This window comes from Procambarus clarkii, chromosome 55, assembly GCF_040958095.1.
Source record: "Procambarus clarkii isolate CNS0578487 chromosome 55, FALCON_Pclarkii_2.0, whole genome shotgun sequence".
In the NCBI taxonomy this organism is placed as follows: Eukaryota; Metazoa; Arthropoda; class Malacostraca; order Decapoda; family Cambaridae; genus Procambarus; species Procambarus clarkii.
In genome coordinates this window covers 30,541,389-30,563,572 of record NC_091204.1, presented here as the reverse complement: position 1 = coordinate 30,563,572, position 22,184 = coordinate 30,541,389, and the positions used below count along the sequence as shown (strand labels likewise).

Genomic DNA, 22,184 nt, shown 5'->3' with positions numbered 1-22,184 from the left:
AGAGAAAATTTACACCACCATGGGAGGATTGTAATGTAGATGTAGTAATTACTCCCTTGCATAAGAAAAAAATTATGTATGAAATAGGAGAGCTGAGGGCAACATATGATTGTATAATTAGAAAACTGCCTACGGAAAACACTCTACATGTATATTGTGATGGGTCAGTAGCTAGGGATGGGAAGGCAGGATGTGGAGTCTTGATCAGGGAGTACACTGACATCGGCACTATAGATACTGTTATTGGACGCCGCTTAACTGACTGTCTCTTCAACGCAGGCTGAACTCCAAGGAGTATTAGCAGGATTACAGGAAGTAGTCAAATGTGGTAAAAATGCTTGCTTCTTTATTGACAGCAGAGGAGCGTTAGAGTCTTTAAATAGCAGACGCCCAGTATATCAGAATATTGTGATAGAGTGTAGAGAGAATGTTAAGAGACTAGAAAAAACTGGGTATAAAGTAAGATTCATGTGGATCCCTTCACATGTGGGAATAATGTTGAATGAGGTAGTTGATGACATAGCGAAGAGAGCCACTGAAAAAACTCTTGTTGATGTTGTATGTCAGTTAACCTTGAAACAAATAAAAACAAGACTCAAGGTGATTCAGGAGGGTGAAGAAATGATAAAGAGAATGGCAATGGTGGACAGTAGTAACACACTTAAGAATTATTCAATAATAAATACAAATTCGTCCTTCACTTATGGTAAAGGAAAGTCTACTTGGAAGGATTCAATTTACATGAGATTACGATTAGGATATAAATATATCTGGCAATACGGTGTTGATGCCAGTGAAAAAGATAAGGAGTGTAAATTATGTAGTATGCCGTACGCCCACACCTTAGAACATTATGTATTAGAGTGTCACCTTATTGAAAAATATAGAAATAAGGAAATAAATAGTGTACCACATCAAATTGTTTGGATGTGTGATAATGGTATAATAGACAGTATACTTAGGAGCTACAAGAATTTTACCCCAAGAATGTAACAATTATATGCTGTACTTGCTGTATGCAATGTTAAATGGGATTCTTGTACTGTTATATGTCTATTTGTACTCACTGAATTTGTGCGCCCCTTGAGGGACTTGAAGTAGAGGGGGTAGAAATAGCCTAAGCTACTCTATCCCTTTGAGATGTATTTATTGCTTATCTCAATAAACATACTTGAACTTGAATTATGAAAGATATTACAGAATTAGGAGGAATTATCAATCATGGTTAAGCACTTATGTTAAAATTAACGTCAATTGAGAACAGAGAATAAGTCTTGTATGTTACCTAAGAAGCATTTGACTTCAGTAAGATTTGTATATATGAAAAAGTATTTCATCATTGGAAAATAAGTACCCAGTCTAGTTTCCTAAATCATGTAATTAGTGAAATACAAGTGCTACTGAATATTGTAATTAATCTGGCTCTTGTATCTAGATAAATCCCAATTGTTTTGGAATAATAAAGTCACCTTCAGTGACAAATACTGGATTTTAGTTAATAATCATTTTCAAAGATTAATCTGGCAACGAGCCTGGGTCAGCCTGTGAGAGGTCAGTGTGGAGAGGTTAGTTAGTGTGTGTTGGAGGCTTCCTGGGGGTCAACATCTCTCAGAGAGTAAGGCTGAACAACTGGCCTGGGTCAGCCTGTGAGAGGTCAGTGTGGAGAGGTTAGTTAGTGTGTGTTGAAGGCTTCCTGGGGGTCAACATCTCTCAGAGAGTAAGGCTGAACAACTAACCTGGGTCAGCCTGTGAGAGGTCAGTGTGGAGAGGTTAGTTAGTGTGTGTTGAAGGCTTCCTGGGGGTCAACATCTCTCAGAGAGTAAGGCTGAACAACTAACCTGGGTCAGCCTGTGAGAGGTCAGTGTGGAGAGGTTAGTTAGTGTGTGTTGAAGGCTTCCTGGGGGTCAACATCTCTCAGAGAGTAAGGCTGAACAACTGGCCTGTCTGTGGTGTTTAAGGTATTTGTCTCTGAAGTTTTAGTACAGTGTAGAGTCCACATCATTTTTTTTTTTTTTTTTTTTTTTTTTTTTTTGAGATATATACAAGAGTTGTTACATTCTTGTACATTTTTGTATTCAGTATTTAGTTTAGGAAGTGTTCAGATAGAACGTTTGAAACTTACCATTATTTTCAGTGTTAATCTTTGCTGTAATAAATCTGTTATAGAATTTGTGGTGTTTAGTGGAATTTCCCCAACGATAATTTTTCATTGTTGTTGTTGATCTTAAGTCCCCATGTTTGAAACTTGGGTTCCCCCTGTAAGCCCGGTAGTACAGTCCAGGGTCCCGGTAGTACAGTCCAGGGTCCCGGTAGTACAGTCCAGGGTCCCGGTAGTACAGTCCAGGGTCCCGGTAGTACAGTCCAGGGTCCCGGTAGTACAGTCCAGGGTCCCGGTAGTACAGTCCAGGGTCCCGGTAGTACAGTCCAGGGTCCCGGTAGTACAGTCCAGGGTCCCGGTAGTAGAGTCCATCACAAGTCAACAATTTGGACGATGTCAATCCGGACACTTTCTTCAAAAGGTCAGATGTAATACGAACGAGGAGCAACGGGTTCAAGCTCAACAAGCCACAATGTAGGACAGAAAACAGGAGAGGCTTTTTCACCCGTATGGATGTAAACCCGTGGAACAGCCTACCCGCCAAGGAGTAGGTAAGGTAAACACCAAAACTCTACTGGGTTTTAAAATACAGATAGAAAAGATCATCCAGGCAAATGGGTAGGACCTTTGACAAGCCGCCAACTTCCTGTCCTCGTTGAGGCCACCAGTATTAGTGGCTCTCAGGTTAAACGTCAGCAAAGATCAGTAACCAAAGAAAATGGGAAGAGCAACGTGGCGGGTAAGCGAGCGAGCGAGTGACGTCATCACAACAAAGGTTGCTATAGACGTCTCCACGACTCGTGAAGTTCGCCTGTCTTAAAGACCTGTGTCCACAATACCCGCCAAATTGTCCCTCCCACAGTACTCTCAGGACACTTATGGCAGTGTAAGTGTGTGGTGAGGCCACACCACTGAAGACATTGAGGATATACCACGAGGGAAAGACAAAACTGTTGAAGGAAGGAGTCACTGGCTCCACCTGACCACCTTGTTCCTCGCACTCTCATCATCCTCCGTAAGTACTGGAGTACTTTCTGCTCCACCATTGTCTTACACCTCAACACGCAATTTTTGGGGCGTGGAAATAGGCCTATGGAATTGTTGGGGTGTGGACATCGACCTATGGCAGTGTTGGGGTGTGGACATTGGCCTATCGAATATGATAATTTTTATAATAATAATAATAATAGAGAAAATTTACTGGGACTGTGTGGTGTTGCAAACCCACGACCAAGGCATTGCCAGCTGCATACTCTACCACTGTACCACCACTGACTTCCTAAAAGTCTTACAATCAGATTTCTACTGATATCACAGGAAGTCCTGAAGCCAGTCCAAATTTTACGCAAGACCCCCCCCCCCAAGCACTCAGGTGAAGGGATAAAGTGTTGTAGTTGAACACTGTACGCCCAACTTCAGATACTACACTGAAAATCGCACTAAGGAGATATACATCAATGAACGATCCACTGGGGCTGTGAGGTGACGCAAACATTGCAGGTTCACATCGCCTCACAGCCCGAGTGAATTTTCTCATTGATGTATATCACGTTAGTGTGATTTTCTGTGAGTAAATAATAATAATAATATTAATACAGTAATAATATTATTATTTATTCAAAAGAGTGTGTACAAAGAACATAAGAGTAATAAATTAATAAATCCACAAGGGCCATGACGAGGGTTCGAACCTACATCCGAGAAGATCCCAGACTCTCCTTAACCACTTAACTGCGCCAACCGAGAATACTCGGTTTGATTTTTTCGTACCCCTTCTAAATGTGTGCGAGGTTGGTTGTGTACGAAATGGACTCTTAGGACCTCCAGTGAGAGGTAGCCATCTTGGAAAAAATACCCCTTATGCCCTAGGGCTGCTGGCTGGGTTAGTACTGAGTGAGCAACCATGAGTGGCGCACGCACCTCTGGCTCCCAAACACCTGTCCGACGCGGAGTTGAAAGATCGCGCTTTGTTGGTGAAATTCAAGCCTTAATGTTTGAAGAATATAAGGGGTATAATATTTGTGAAGCTAGGTGCAATAAGAACCTAACACAAAGGTCAGATGCAAGTGATCCAGCACCTATGAGGACAATACAGCGAGCGTATCCAGTTGTAGCTCTGAGCGCCACCCTTGCCCACCTATGCTATCTCCAATTTATTTAGATGATACATAGATGAATCGTTTTCTGTGTTCAGTGATGATAGATCTGATACAAGTAGCATAGATAAACAGTGTTAGCGGCTTCCATGGTTGTGTTTTCCATAGATATTTTCAAGAATAGCTGAATCTCTTCTTTACTGATAGACACTCTTTGAGGCTGGCTGAATCTCTTCCAGACTGACGGACACTCTTTGAGGCTGGCTGAATTTCTTCCTGTGTGGGACCTTACAAGGCGATCTTTTCGCGACTACCTTACAAATTGATCTTTCCCTGTAATCTTTGCAAGACTACCTTATGTTTTACAAGCTTGGCTACATACCACCTACAGGTACTAATGCCAAGGGTGTACATGAGTGCGTTATTTGCAAGCACACAGAACAAAGAAACAGGAAGCAAAATTCTATCTGTACCTGGTGCAACGAGAGCGAAGTCGCACTGTGTACCCTGGAATACTTCGTTGATTATTACTCACTTCCGAAGTACTGAGTGTGTAATACAGTGTGTTACTGTGTAGTGTGTGAAACTGTACATATTGTAATTTTAGTGAATTTTTAACAAATATTATTGCGACAATAAACATTTATTGTGGACACATTGCTGACACATGTATCACAGTTTCATGGAACATTATGAACATTCTACTGTATACATATTGTAAAGGATACAAATATGCATCATATACGATAAAAAAACAAAATAAAACCGCATTGGAAATACATAAAACAGATAATGGAAAATATATTTGTGCCAACATCTGGTGCTTGAATGGCCCGGGCGACCGTGTCTGGGCGTGGCACGCACGGGCGACCAGCCCCTGATGACATCACAACGCACCTTGTCCACGTCCCCAGAGCCAAAGTAAGTGGAATTTGGTATTTATTTTTACATAGACATGTTCTGGGAAGGAAATTTATCATTTTACTAAGAAAAAAGAACTTTTAGGGAACACTTTATTTCATGCGCACGAGGAATTTCACAATAAACTCGGCGCAGCATGGTGGTTAATCGACTGAGCTACGACATGGATAAGAATTGCAACCGAGAAATCAACTTGACCTACCACCGATCCTGCAGTCTCTCTGAGACACAAACTAGGTTTTTACACAATTCCCCCATGCACCTGAGCTCTGTCAATAAGCTGTTCTACCTCTTCGCCTTTCCTTCATTACACACTCGCGGACGTAGATTTGAACGTTCATCACGGCTCTTGTGGATTTGTTAATTTCAAACTTGAAATGAAACAAACAAACTCATTTCAAATTTGTTCATATCAAACCTACCTGTACTATAAAAAATATTTGAAAAAATTATCTACAAACAGCTGTACTCCTACCTCGTAAAATTCGACATACTTGGCTCCTGTCAGTTTGGCTTCCGTTCCCAAAAGAGTACTAACGACGCAATTATTAGTCTCCTTGATATTATTTACTCAGCCCTTGACAAAAATGAGTTTCCGATTGGACTCTTCATTGACCTGAGAAAGGCCTTTGATACTGGTAATCACAACTACCTCTTATGTAAACTGCATCATTATGGAATCCGAGGCCATGCCCTGCACTATATACAATCCTATCGTAGTGATAGACACCAATGTGTAGCCATCAACGATATAACTTCCACTCTACCAATAACCATTGGGGTGCCACTGGGCAGCATCTTGGGACCTCTCCTATTTCTTATATACATCAATGGTCTGCCTGATGTCACCAACATTCTGAAACCTACATTGTTTGCTGATGATGCTACCCTCATCTGCTCTAACCACAAAACACATACACTAAATAATGCTGTTAATAATGAACTAAAAAAAAGTTCACTTATGGATGTCAACCAACAAACTAACACTTAACATAGAAAAGACCTACTACATCTTATTTGGAAGCAAATCAACAAATGCAATTCAGCTTCAGATAGACAATGTTATCATTAGTAATAAAAATGATGGAAATTTTCTTGGCCTATTCCTAGATAAGAGACTCGACTTCAGCACCTACATACAACACATAACTAAGAAAGTCTCTAAAACAGTTGGTATGCTCTCCAAAATCAGATACTATGTACCTAACTCTGCTCTCATCTCACTATATTATACACTAATCTATGCCTATCTTAATTATGGTATCTGTGCATGGGGTTCAACCACTGCAAACCACCTCTGGTCCATCATCCCCCAGCAAAATCTGCTATCAGAATAATAACAAATTCTGTTTTCAGACAACACTCAGCCCCCTTGTTTAACTCCCTAAACATGCTAAACATAATCTCACTCCACACATTCTCTTGTGTCAACTACATTTACAAAACCCTGTTCTTAAATGCAAATCATGTTCTGAAACTCTCCCTGGACAGATATAATAGGACCCATTATCACCACACCAGAAATAAGTATATCTTTGATATCCCCAGAGTCAAACTTAATCTGTGCAAACAATCTTTGCAAATAAAGGGACCCAGTCTATGGAACTCACTCCTAATGAATTGAAAAGATGTCCAGCTTTTGCATCATTCAAAAACAAAACTTAAAAAGTACTTAATTTCATCTTCATAGTTTTCTACCTTGTTGCTTTAAAATTGCACTGTATGTAGTGCTACCCAATCTCCCAATCTTCATGTACCCAGTCCATACAACTTTACCATTGTGATCATTGCTGTCTTATTATATGTGCTTTCAATTTGCTGTATGGTGCCTATTAATCTTCGTTTAAATTACCAATCAAGCTGTCAATGCAATCAGTCTGTACTTTAATATACCAATGTGCTTTAATATTCCTACTAATCTCTCTCATCTCATTTTTTTTCTTTCTTGCAATGTATCTGTTATCATTTTATTAATTCTGCTAGAATTTACCTACTTAAAATTATCTGTTAGATTAAGGACCTGCCCGAAATGCTGCGCGTACTAGTGGCTTTACAAGATTGTAAATACCATGCTATGTATTCTCACAAACCCAATGTACCTTCTTGTATATAAATAAATAAATAAATAAATAAATAATAAATAAATAAATTTGATGCATCACACTATTGTGATTTCTATGTGTAATAAGAGTATTGTTCAATTGAAGGGACAGCAGTTACACATACTGTACTAATGAAGCCACTATTACGCAAAGCGTTTCGGGCAAAATTAATAGTAATATCGAAATTTTTTAATTAATATTGTGATGGGGTAAAACACTTAATACTATAAGAGAAGTAAGTTAACAAAATGAGAATGTTCAAGGAAAATAAAAAATTAATACAAAGGTGATGAATAAGGATGACAAGCATTTATTTATTTATTTATATACAAGAAGGTACATTGGGGGTTAAGAGAAAATATAGAAATGAAGTTGATTTTACATTCTTGTAAAGCCATTAGCACGCATAGAGTTTCGGGGAAGTCCTTAAACTAACAGATAATTTTAAGTAGATAATTTACAGTAAAATTGACAAAAAATGTGTACAGGTACTTTACAGCCTTATTTTACAGGTACAGAGTATAGTCAGAGTACTGGCATAGATTATTACATTATGGAGTCAGTAGTTCTAGCAACAGTACAGTAGTTTATTTACATTAATTACAGAATGGAAATACAAGGTGTAATTTAGAACTACTCCTCATGACATTTTCTTGGAACTTATCAGAACATAGAGTAACATAAACATACTATAATTTAAGTTTAATAGGGTCAATGGGGTGATTGTGCTGTCAATCTGCTGTATGGTGTCTATTAATCTTGTTTAAATTACCAATCAAGCTGTCAATGTAATTAATCAGAGCTTTAATATACCAATGTGCTTTAACCCTTAACATGCTTGGGGTCTAATATCCTGCCATCCCCACAGGCGCATGTCATTTTGAAAAAAAAAAAATATTTTTTCTTTCTAACCTGTTAATTTGTGTTCACTGATCACGGGAAAAATAATAAAAAAATCGTAAGTGGCATATATTGCCCGCTATAGGGCGGGGAAGTCTGGCAAATTATAGGCGCTGACTCAGCGTGCGTCCCAGGCGGTCTGTTGCTCGCAAGCTGTCAGGCCAGAGTTGCCACAAAGAGATAATTACCGAATTATTTCAATGTCTCTGATTGATTTTTCATACTTTTTTTGCTGTAATATTATTCAATAGTGTGTAGTTTGATATATTTTTATAATAAAATGAGTGAATCATTGCTGTACTCAAAAATATGGTGTGCATATTGTTGATTCAATTACGTTCATCAATCAGTGAACAAATACTTTGACGGTTATTACACTATAAGCACAGGTTATATATAAGTATTTGCATGTTTTGTTCACTATAACGAACCACTAAGTAGCTATTATGAGTCAAAAAGTAATGAGGAGTGACCGCCGTGTACTAAATCCAGCCAGCCACTCCCGCCCTACCTCCAGTCATCTGACTCACCCTCATTCTCCTCCCACAATAATGTTTTTGCTATAATTCACTATATACAGACGTTATATATAAGTATCTACATGTTTTGTTCACCATAACTGTACATCTAAGCTTGTATGGTGAGTAAAGGCACAGAGATGTGGCTACTCACACAGTCAGCTGATCGGCGGCCGCCCTCAAGGCCAGACGCACTAATATTTCTCCTCCAACAATACTGTGTGGTGTTATTACGCTATATACACACATTATATATAAATATCTACCTGTTTTATTCATCATACTTGTACAAATAAACTGGTATGGTGCCCAAAGACCATCGTGGTAACCAGTAAACAACACCGTCGTCTGCACGGTGGCGTCGTGCAGACGACGCCACCGCTCTCACCAAAATGGCGGCTCCAAACCTTCTCTTGCTGTTTATACCCTCTATACACACGTTATATATAAGTATCTACATTTGTGTTCACCATAGCGAACCACTAAGCTGGTATGCTGAGTGCAGTCAATAAAAGGTGGCCACACACAGTCAAAAGACATCGCCACCACCCTCCCTCCTACAGCATTACACCTCCTTCCATGGCGCATAGCGCTAAATATCACCACAATCCTGCTATTATCAGAACCCTGGTCAGTTTTATCACAGTCAGGGGTCTTCTGTAATAATATCATCGCTACATAATAGCATGAACAAGTATAATTTGGCATTTTTAGGCGATGCTGTGGTCACAAGCTGAACAGCAGTGCTGTTAGCTCATGCTGCGTGCGTCAGGCTTGGTTGCTCACTCAATAGTGAGGCCAATAACACCCGGGAGTTTGGCCCACAATTTTTTTAAAAAATGGCGTCTGTTTACAAGAGCCCTGATGAAGGTGTGGTGAACCCCGTGTATCCGCGAGCTGTTTAAATCTTGCGTAGTACTCCAACACATCGTATGACGTGATTCGCAGTTTACTGGTACAACGTCCAGCACGTCATATGACGTGATGCGCACTTTAAGGGTTAATATACTTACTAATCTCTCTCATCTCATTTTTTTTCTTGCAATGTATTTATCATTTTATTAATTCTGATAGAATTTACCTACTTAAAATTATCTGTTAGATTAAGGACCTGCCTGAAACACTGCGCGTACTAGTGGCTTTACAAGATTGTAGATACTGTACTATGCTATGTATTCTCACAAACCCAATGTACCTTCTTGTATATAAATAAATAAAAATAAATAAATAAAAAACTTGCAAATTACCAAGATCATAAAGGACACGAGTAAACACTTTATCAAAGAAATGCATGAAATTAAATGACATTAAATGTAGATAGTAAATGTAGAAATTATATGAGTAATACAGTGTGCCCTCGCTTGAACGAGCTATATGGGGGCGTAGCCGATTCATTCATGTGTGGAATTCATTCCATCAATCTGGCCCCAGCATCCCCCTTCCCCCCCCCCCCCCAAAAAAAAAAATAATAATACATATGCCAGTACACATTTGCCTTTTGAAAAATTTAAATAACAAAGAATTTGAATTGCAATGAAATAAAATGATATTGCACGTTACAGTACTGTACTTACTCTACCAGTTGAGTTTTGTAGTGCAAACTTTGTTAGCCTTAATATCCTGAGAGTGCCACACACATGAATATAAATTGCTTAAAGAACAGTAACTTTTCTAACAAATGTACATTATACACTACAGTCAGTACATAAAGTACAGACCACTAGAATCACACTACTGCAGTACACTTATATCTTATAAACTACACTTTGTATATTTAATGTCATTAGAACTGTGCTGTACAGCTCAATTGGTACTCCAAGGTAATTTATGGCTAGTGCTGGGTTCTGGTCCAGTTGCCTGGGCATTCTTGGAAGGTGTTCACCTAGTTGTTCACCTAGTTGTGTTTGCGGGGGTTGAGCTTTGCTCTTTCAGCCCGCCTCTCAACTGTCAATCAACTGTTTACTAACTACTACTAATTTTTTTTTTTTTTTTTTTTCCCCACACCACACACACACACACACCCCAGGAAGCAGCCCGTGACAGCTGACTAACTCCCAGGTACCTGTTTACTGCTAGGTAACAGGGGCATTCAGGGTGAAAGAAACTTTGCCCATTTGTTTCTGCCTCGTGCGGGAATCGAACCCGCGCCACAGAATTACGAGTCCTGCGCACTATCCACCAGGCTACGAGGCCCCCACAGAGTCAGCCCCAAGGTGAGTCCTTGCTAGTGCTGGGTGCTGGTCCAGTTGCCTGGGCATCCTCGGAAGGTGAGTCCTTGCTAGTGCTGGGTGCTGGTCCAGTTGCCTGGGCATCCTCGGAAGGTCAGTCCTTGCTAGTGCTGGTTGCTGGTCCTGTAGGCCTACTGTGAAACCATACCAAAACTTTTGAATCTTAGTTTGTTTCTTTCTTGTGAGCTTCATTACAATATCTTTCATAATATATAGTTTCAGTTAAATATCTTATCATATATCTTATCATATACATATCTTTCAGGTAAAGCCATTTTTATCTGCTTTGTACACTTAAAACCAGCTTTGATTATTAGATATCATGTGCTGAGAAAGTTTATGCTTATATGCATTAGCACTTCCAACATCTGCACTTAATGCCTCACCACAAATTTTCATGTTAATGATGCATTACCTCTCTTTAAATCGACATATCTATTCAGTGCTAGCCTTGAAATTGTCTATGTTTAACTTTACAGCAAGTCTCTCAGCTACATTTCTAATAGAATCAACTTACAAATTGTTTTATTAAAAATATTATTATTGTTAGTTTGACATTATATACATTTTATTCAGTACAGTTCTGTATTAACCCTTAAGCTGTGCATGGCATACATATTTATTTATTTATTTATTTACAAGAAGATATATTGGGGGGTTAACAGAGAATTAAGAAATTAAGTTAAATTACCATTACCAGGGGCCTCGTAGCCTGGTGGATAGCGCGCAGGACTCGTAATTCTGTGGCGCGGGTTCGATTCCCGCACGAGGCAGAAACAAATGGGCAAAGTTTCTTTCACCCTGAATGCTCCTGTTACCTAGCAGTAAATAGGTACCTGGGAGTTAGTCAGCTGTCACGGGCTGCTTCCTGGGGGTGGAGGCCCGGTCGAGGACCGGGCCGCGGGGACACTAAAGCCCCGAAATCATCTCAAGATAACCTCAAGAAGATAACCATTCTTGTAAAGCCACTAGCACGCATAGTGTTTCGGGACCATATACATCATATTTTGGGAGCATATACGACAGGACCTGATGGCAAAGTTCAGTTTCTCAAATTTGCTCTAATGCTTTCCAATTTTTTGTGCATACTAGCAAATCCTACAACTTTGTCTAAATGATCACAAACGTAACTTAAAAAATAAGAAAATAAAAAAATAATTATAAAATTGAATATTGAGAACATCAGATTTTGAAATCCGCTGCAAAAATATAAACTATCACCAATTATTCCTTTGGTGTTATTATGCTCTCAGAGTAGTATATGATCTTCATTTTCATAGATTTAGAATGTATGTTTTCAGTTTAGTTTACTGTAAAAAAAATTGTCAATGTGGCATTTGAATTATACGCCAAACCTAGAAAAAAAATTGATAACTCCAAACATTTAGGGTTTGGGAAAAATCCATTCAATAGGATTGTAAAAGAGACAGCTGTGCACATTATTTAGAAAAATGGTGAGAATCGGTCAGAAACTGGATTTTTTAAAACTGACTCAAAGTTGAAACTCTAGTTTTAGAGATAATTGAAGTTGAAGTTATCGACAATGAATAATTTAGTTCTTATTCATTAATTTACTTATATGTTTTATTAAAGGTTGTTTGGCATTCTTACTCGAATATGTGAAACTTTTAGGTCAATGTGTGTTGTAATGTCAAGAATAAATACCCCCCCCAGAGAAATAAAATATAGGGATTAAGGGGATAAAAATGTATTCTGTATAAAAGTTATAAAGCCCTAATCTGGTCCCTAATCATCAAAACTGCCTAAAGATACAAAGAAAATAGAATTTGAAATCTGAAAAACTGTCAAAAAATTCAGTCCCAAGTTCTGCCAGTTGTGACTGATTTATTTGATGACCAATTTCATTCTATCTTGACATAGTTAGGGATGGGTATGCACTCTCCAGGATGTAGAGGTTACAACAAAATCTGATAATAAACAAAGGAGAAAAAACAAATCTCCTCCCCCCCAAAAAAAAAAAATTGGACATTTGTGAAAGTAACAGATATTATCATTAGGCAATGCATTTTTATGATATATAACAAAATAGAGCATGACAACATACTCATTATTATTGGTATTATTATGTATTAATCAGCAATGCTATACAGGCACCAGCTGCATATCCACTTTGTGGACACTTCTTGCTACTATTGGTCTTTGTGCTTTGGACAAATGCTTGCAGCTCTTTATTACTGCATTATCCCTCAGTTCCAGTTAAATGGAGCGTTTCTCCTTGCCAACAAAATGTTATTTAAAAAAAAAAAAATTTAAATACATTTCTGAAAATATTGGGATGAAACTTTCATGACGCTTAAGCTGTGCATGGCATACATATACAACAGGACCTGATGGCAAAGTTCAATTTCTCAAATTTGCTCTAATGCTTTCCAATTTTTTGTGCATACTAGCAAATCCTGCAACTTTGTCTAAATGATCACAAACGTAACTTGAAAATTAGGAAAATAAATAATAATTATAAAAGTGAATATTGAAAACTTCAGATTTTGAAATCAGCTGCAAAAATATAAACTATCACCAATTGTTCATTTGGTGTTGTTATGCTCTCAGAATAGTATAGGATCTTCATTTTCATAGATTTAGAATATATGTTTTCAGTTTAGTTTACTGTAAAAAAAATTGTCAATGTGGCATATGAATTATGCGCCAAATTTAGAAAAAAAGGATAACTTTAATCGTTTAGGGTTTGTGAAAAGTCCATTGTAATAGGATTGTAGAACAGACAGCTGTGCACATTATTTGTAAAAATGGTGAGAATTGGTCAGAAACTGGATATTTTTTAAGCTGATTCAAAGTTGAAACTCTAGTTATTTAGATAATTGAAGTTATCGACAATGAATAAGGTAGTTCTAATTCATTAATTTACTTGTATGTTTTAATAAACGTTGTTCGACATTCGTACTCGAGTATGTGAAAGTTGTAGGTCAATATGTGTTGGAATGATGTCAACAAAAAATAACCCCCCAAAAAACAAAATATGGGGGTAATTATAATGATTTATGGGATAAAAATGTATACTTTATAGAAGTGATAAAGCTCTAATCTGGTCCCTAATCATCAAAACAGCCTAAAGAGACAAAGAAAATAGAATTTGAAATCTGTGAAAAACTCGGTAAAAAAAAATTCAAAGTCCTAAGTTCTGCCAGTTGTGACTGATTCATTTGGTGATCAATTTCATTCTATCTTGACATAGTTAGGGGATGGGTATGCACTCTCCAGGATGTAGAGGTTACAACAAAATGAGATAATAAACAAAGGAGACAAAAAAATGGACATTGGTGAAAGTAACAGATATTAACATTAGGCAATGCATTTTTATGATATTTAACAAAATAGAGCATGATAACATACTTATTATTATTGGTATTATTATGTATTACTCAGCAATGCTATACAGACACCAGCTGCATATCCACTTTGTGGACACTTCTTGCTACTATTCTTTCTGTTTGTACATTGTACAAGTGCTTGCATCTCTTTATTACTGCATTTTTCCTCAGTTCCAGTTAATAGCTGTTCTCCTTATCAACAAAATGTTCTCCTTTTTAATTTAAACAAAATTGTCTAAAATACATTTCTGAACATATTGGGATGAAACTTTCATGACACTTAAGCCAATAAGTTGGAGATTTGTTTAACATTTAATATTAATTTTCACATAATTCAAATATTTTTTGCCCAGCCCCAGCTTTTACAGCCCAGGCTGTAGCAGCTTTAGGGTTAATGCACATGGTTTGTATTACGTAGGCTGTTAGAGAGGGGAGGGGAGGCAGCCGAGAACCCGCCCATACCCCCTTCCCCTTTCCTGCCCACCCTCCTTACTCCTGCCCACCCTCCTTATTCCTGCCCAGCCTCCTTACTCATGCCCACCCTCCTTACTTTTGCTCAAAGTATAATACCTAAAAAAAATTATTTAATTTTTCTAAATATTTACTGTGTTTTGGTGGGAAAAATTTAGTCATAGAAACCTTAAATTTGTTTTATTTTGCCTTAATAGGTAACACTGCTTCCAGTCTCTGCTCGGCTACCCAGGACGATAGCAAACACAACTCTTGCCCATTAATGATGGTAAGGACAATTTTATTCTTACTGTACTACCAGTGTGTGTGTTTATCATGTTGATGTCAATAACCAGTGATTGTGAGTGTATTAATCAAGATATTTTCATTAACTAGTGTAATAATGTTGGTGTTGTCATTTACCAGTGATGGCGAGTGTATTAATTATAATCATTACCCAGTGATGGTGAGTGTATTAATCATATAGTCATTACCCAGTGATGGTGAGTGTATTAACCCCTTAACTGCGTTGCCTCCAAATATGACACCCCCGCAGTGCGCAGGAAATAAATTCTCTGGAATTTTTTGTTTAAAGTGTCAAAAACCCTTCCCTGAATATGGGTATGTAAAAAAAAAAATCGAAATTGTACTTACTTTGGCTGCTATGGGGTCCATAAGTTGGGGCGTGACGTCATCATTCCCCATTCGCCCGTGACGTACGCTCCCGGGGCCAGTAGGGCGTGGGGCGCGCGAGTTGACGCAAATATATTTTTTTTCATATTTTGCGCACAGTTCCAAATACATTTTATTTGTTTTTACGTGCTAATTCTATGTATAAAGAACACGTACACTATATTATGGCAGTAAAACATCCGTACTGTCCGAAGAATCTGTGTTACGTGCAAGACACATGTGTACACGTATGTTGCACATATTTACCATGTATCATGCTAATTTATGTATATATACAATCTATTTACACACTATACACTGTCACACAGTATATACATTCACCATCAACATACACAGAACTCCTTGAGTGTGAGCAGCCACACCCAGCCAGCCAGTCCTCCCTTATTCCTCCAACATTGTACTTACTATCACCCCCCCCTCCCACCATACTGTTATTCACACCAATGTTTCAGGTTCATTTATGTATATTTACAACACATTTACACACTCTGCACTGTCACACACCATAAACACACTCAGAACTCAGCGAGTGTGAGCTGCCACACCCAGCCAGCCAGTCCTCCCTCTCTCCTCCAACATCGTACTCGCCATCACCCCTCCTCCCACCATACTCTTACTGTTTATATTACACTATTTACATATGTTATGTATACCTATCTACATGTTTTATTCACCAGAACTATGCAAGTAAGCCGGTATTGTGTCCTAACAGTACAGTTGCTACCATACACTGCATGAGAAATCACACAGCAGATGACGCTGCAATTACGACGTCACCTCCCTCACAAAAATAGCTCCTCCCAACATACTCTTGTTGCTGTTATTATACTATATACACACACTGTATATACCCATGTACATATGTGTTCCCCGTAGTGAACCACTAAGCTAGTATGGTGAGCAAAACAAGATTGGCTCCCGCACACAGTGGAGGCTACCTCAATTCTCTCCCTCCCTCCCTCACCAAAATTCCTCTTTCCACAATACTACACACAATGCTAATTATAGCCACAATCCTGGTCACCTAATTCCTGTAAATGAATAATTGGCCACACGTTTATTTTGAAAAGGAACCTAAGAAGTCATTTGAAGATTCCAAATGGACGAAATAATGCTGTGGTGCTGTGAACATCGTGAACAGCATTGAATCACTGATATTTGAACATTGTTCCAGGTCATTATCACACTCAGGCTCTTCTATAATACTATCATGGCTAAGTAATACAGATTATATATATATTTTGACATTATTAGGCGATGCTGTGGTCACACGCTGAACAGCAGTGCTGTGCACTCATACTGCATGCGCCGGCCTTGGTTGCTCACTCACTACTGAGGCTCCAACACCCGGGAATGTGGACCACAATTTTTTTTAAAGATGGCGTTGTTTACAAGAGCCCTGAGGAAGCTGATGTGAGCCCCACGTAGCTGCGGGAGTTTTGAATGGAACGTGAAAAATAAAAATACCCGGAGGCGCGTTGCGCAAACCAGACGTGGGCCTGCAGGCGCATTGCGCAGTTTAAGGGTTAACCCTTGTGTTGCTAAGGGCTATTTGCACCTTGTCACCCACAGGTGCATAACAAAAAAGAAAAAAAAATTGTTTCCTAACCTGTTAATTTGTGTTCCCTGACCACAAGAGAGAAAAAAATTAATCGTACATACAAATGGCATAAATGAGTCGACAATATGAGCGATGACGTCACACCCTGCATGCTTGCTCATGCAAGGTGCGGCCCAGAGGCATCGCGCGCAGTCTTCAAGCAGCCAGAATTGCTACGAATTTATTTTCGCGGCATTATTTATAGTGTCTACGCATATTTTATCACAAATATTCACTAATTGTGTTGCATATAATGTTACTTCATGTTCAATGGTAATAAATGCTGCATACATTGAGTATACACATGCGCACAAAAATGTTTTCCCATTATGCCAATATAATATGTATTCACATTGTTCATTATTATATTTACACACACACATGCACACACTATTTACAGGTTTTTGTAATATTATTGCACATTTAAGAAGTCTTGGAGAGAGTGGTAGGCATTGAAGCAGTTGACAGCACATAATGGAACTGCACACGCTTCACACCATGTTTACGTTTCTGATCTCTTTTTTTTTGTTCTACAAACTAAGCAATCACGCTTGTCTATTGCATGCTTTCCAGCTGGTGGCAAATGTTTTAGTCTGTGTGCTTGAATGACCTCCATGTGAGCGTTCCTGGGTGTAGCAGCATGCTGCAACACTGGGTTCATGATGGGTCTTTGTATGCCAGGAACATCTTTGCCAAACTTTGCTAATAACTGTGTCCCAAGTGTAAAAGCAAACGAACGGAAACTTGGTTTACGTCAAGTTTTCACCAGATACAGTGGTACCTCGGAATGCGAGTGTCCCTGTATGCGAGTTTTTCAAAAGACGAGCAGGATTTACTCCAAAAATATGTCTCGGAAGGCGAGGGTTACCTCGGGACGCGAGTTTGTTGATACGTGTACAGGCCGACTGGCGCGTGGTGGCATGACGATCGCGCCTCAGTTTACCAGTGTCTCGTGTCCAGTGACTATCCCACCTGAATTCTTCACAAGGATTTACAGTTTTTTATCGTTTTTTTGGCCATTTGAGCATAAAAGTTGTCATTATATATCTTGCCATGGGTCTCAAGAAAGCCATTGGTAAGGTTCAACCTAAGAAAATAGCTGTGAGTAGAGGCAGTAGAGGATGTCCCTTCTTGATTAAGAAAATGTGTGAAGTATGGGAAGAACTGCAAAGTTTTGTTGAAAAAACTCACCCAGATAAAGCTGTAGCAGGCCGTTGCATTGACCTTTTAAATGATAATGTGATGTCTTACTACAGACAAGTGTTAAAATGTAGGGAAAAACAAGTGTCATTAGACAAATTCTTAGTAAAACAAGCAAGTCCTAGTGGTATGCAGGCAAAATGTGCCAGAGTGTGCATACCAGTGAAGTCCTCACTGCCTGATGTGATAATGGAAGGGGACTCCCCTTCCAAACAGTAACTCCTCTCTTCCTCCCACCTCCTCACCATCTTCCATACGCCTACAGCAATCAACAGCAAGGTAAGTAATAACTTGAACATAGTTTTGTAGGTTTATTTAGATGAATTAGGTATAAAAATTTAGTTTGATGTGGGGTTTTTGGGGTAGTCAGGAACGGATTAATTCATTTCCCTTTATTTCTTATGGGGAAATTAGCTTCGGAATGCGAGTTTTCGGAATACGAGGCGTCTTCAGGAACCAATTAAACTCTTAAACTGAGGTATGCCTGTACATATAATAGCTATTCAGCATGCTTATGTCAACAAGACGGAAAAACACTTTTTTCGTCCACTTTAATGTTTTCTGCACACACTCGACAGTGCCCACCATCATGTCAGATTTATCAACCAAACACATGTTGATATTATAGTCAAGAACACAATCTGGCTTATATACTGGTTCTTGCGTTACTCAGTTCACCTTGCCACTGTTCATCATTGTACCATCACGAACGGTTGTCAGCAAGTTCACTTCTCTTTTGTCTTTCCACGTAACTGAGCGTATTTGATCACTTTTTCTTAGCTGGCAGTCATAAACTTCAAGTTTATTGTTAAACACTGGCATTTCCCTTCTTCTTGGCTTTACTGTACCAAACAATCCAGTTCTATTTTAAATCAAGAACCTAGCTGGCAAGGGACTTGTATAGCAGTTATCCGTGTATAAAATGTGGCCCTTGTTCATCCATGGTACCATCAGTGACTTCACCACACTACCTGAGAAACCATGTTGGTCGTTACCGGGAATGTCTACATCGCTAGCAGAATACAGAATCGTGTGTAACACGTATCCTGTTTCACAGTCACGAAGAACAAAGAATTTCAATCCAAATCTGTTGCGTTTGGAGGGAATATACTGCTTGAATGCAACACGTCCTCTGAAAAGCACAAGGGAATCGTCAATCACCAGCTTCTGTGCTGGTACATAGAAATCTCTGAACTTTCCAGTCACTTCATTCATATAGTGTCTGACTCTCCAAAATCTATCATCCTCTGTCCGGTCCTCATTACTTGCAAAATGAAGACACCTGAGGAGTATCTGAAACCTGTCTCGGGACATATATTTCCCGAAGAAAGGTGTTGGAATAGTCTGGTCTTTGCTCCAATAATCTGTGATAGCGTGTTTGACACAATGTTTCATCAACATACATATTGCCAAAAATCCATACATTTCACCTACAGTAGAGTTTTTCCAATGCTGCAATCGTGAATATTCTGTTATCTCTTTTCCAATGAGATGAGTCGCATGAAGGTTCATTTGGTGTACATTATATTCCAACCCATCCTCCGAATTGACAGTACGATTTAATACTAAGTGTAATAAGTACACTTTCGTACTGTCATAACCAGTGCATAATTGTACTTATGGGGCTGTTATATTTACCCAACTCCCTCCCCCGATTTAATTCTCCTCGTTTTCTGTTAACACACTCAGAATTTTAGGATGCAGTTTTCAATTTCAATTAGCAATACACAAGTTTTAAATATCAGGAATTTCTTTTTCAGGTTTATTAAACAATATAGATTTTATGCAAAATTTTAAAATATCCTGAGTTACTTTACAATTTATTGATATATTTTAGTTTTGTTTTATTAGTTTTATAAAACTGTAATATCAATATAGCTATAGGTTAAGTACTAATTGTAATTAAGAAGCAATAAAATTATTATCTTCAAAAACTAAGACGGTTAGGTGAGGTTGTGGTTTTCTATTCAGTTTTTCAGGTAAACTCAAATATTCACAATATATTTGACAGTACGATTTAATACTAAGTGAAAATAAGTACAATTTCTAACTGCTATGAATAGTACATAATTGCACTTATTTGTCTCCTTACATTTACCACCCCATTTTTGGAGGACGGGCTGTATATTCCATGAGCGGCTCATCATAAAATGCTCTAAAGTAATCCATTTCACACATGTCCTCACCATTATCAGGGAAAAGGTCTGTAATCCCAACTTCTTTATTGCCAAAGCCAGGAATTAGAGGAATAAAATCGTCACTATCACTCCACACAAGGACACCTGGGGTCCTGCGAGGTGCAACAGTGGCACAACAGCGAGGAAGCGTTGTATACCGTGGACCAGGAGCTGTAGCCCGTCTACACAAAGTACGGCCGCTATGTGAACGTGAGGTGAAATCACGTGAACATGAGGGTCTTGGTTCCTCATGTGGTGCCATACGGCAGCGCTTGGCTGGGCGAGACGCTGCTGACGTGACAAGTTCTCGCCTGGTATCACCACTGGTACTAGCAACAGGCACGGTAACACTATGCTCTGAATCCACTTCACTAAAACCAGAAAATGAATCACCTTCCTCTGACTCGTTGTCCAAAATATCCTCATACTCTAAATAAGCACAAGAACTGTGTGGTCGTGGGTGAATTGGAGTAGACACTGGGCGAGGAGGCACGGGTGAGCATGTATGCCTCGCCGTGGGAGGAGGCTGTATCTCATATTCACTGTCTGTGCTACTATCATCGGTCAATTGTCTGTAGTCCTTATCAATGTCAGGGTCATCAAAAATCACTTTCCTCACCATCAGAAAATAATTCACTAGTTATTTGCTCTTGAGTAAGTGATTGCGTGGTGTGTGCGCGGGAGGCGTTTGGCTGTGCGCTTGCCATGGTGACCGCTGGGTAATTGGGGCCTCCCATGCATTGGTAGCGTGAGCTGGTTTTTTTTTTTACAAAATGGCAGCTGGTTTACTATAGCCCCTAGGCAGCATATGGGGGCCCCCCTACCCCGATGGCCATTCAAATCTTGTGTGGTATTCCATCACGTCATATGACATCATGCACAATTTATAGCAAGTTACTCAACACATCATAGGACGTGTTGTGCAGTTTAAGGGTTAATCATGGTGTTATTACCCAGTTATGTTGAGTGTATTAACCCTCTGAAATGCAAATAGCACATAATATTGCTCAATCAGGGGTGCGCATAACACCTTAACCACTGCACTGCGCAAAACGACAAATGCCATTCGCCAATTACTGCGCCAACTGACAAAAGTATTTTTTATTTCTTTGTATACGGTCGAAGCACGCTCGCGGTAGGTTGGGTACAAAATGGACTCTTAGGACCTACTGTGAGAGGCAGCCATCTTGGAAAAAATTCCCAGAATGTCGTAGGGCTGCTGGCTGGGTTAGTACTGAGTGAGCAACAATGAGTGGCACACGCGCCTCTGGCTCCCAAACACCTGTCCAACACGGCGTTGACTTGGGTACAAGATGGATTCCTGAGGTGTTTGCCAGATTTAAAAAAATTCCCAGCATTCCCCACGGTCATGGGCAGGCTCATATTCAAGGTAGCAACCATGTCGTATTCATCCATATCAAGCTCCCAGCCCTAGTCGGCCTTGTTTTCAAGAAAACATCATTTGATGTTGGAATAGAAAGGCATATTGCTTGAAGATGAGCATGCCAGTGATTTTGATAACCCAAATCTGGAAAAAGACCTAACACAGGTGTCTGCTACTAGTGATATGGATATTGAAGTGAACGATGTGGAGAGTGTGTACAGTACACAGCTCTCACAGCCCTGCCATGCCGGACTAGGTCATCACCATCAGTGGAACAACACAAATGAATTTTTGTATGTTCCACTGAACATTTAGTGCCAAATGCAATTCACTTGGACCATCCGGGAATTCGTTAGAGCGGGGTCTGTTAGTGATGATGCACTGTATTTGAAAAGAAAAAATGCAAGAGTAGAGAAGTGATTGTAAATATTATTCAGCAGATATGTAAGTAATAACATTAAGCAGAT

The 22,184-nt window shown here is 39.1% G+C and overlaps 1 protein-coding gene across 1 annotated transcript in view; it reads left to right on the top strand.

Annotated features, from left to right (window-relative positions):
* The first annotated feature begins 2,825 nt into the window (after positions 1–2,825).
* LOC138352976 (tripartite motif-containing protein 59-like) overlaps positions 2,826–22,184 on the top strand; it is a 37,748-nt gene continuing 18,389 nt past the window's right edge. The window contains exons 1-2 of the mRNA XM_069305639.1: positions 2,826–3,113; positions 14,882–14,952. Coding sequence (XP_069161740.1) covers positions 14,947–14,952 — 6 coding nt within the window. The 5' untranslated portion in view covers positions 2,826–3,113; positions 14,882–14,946. The remainder of the gene's footprint in view (positions 3,114–14,881; positions 14,953–22,184) is intronic.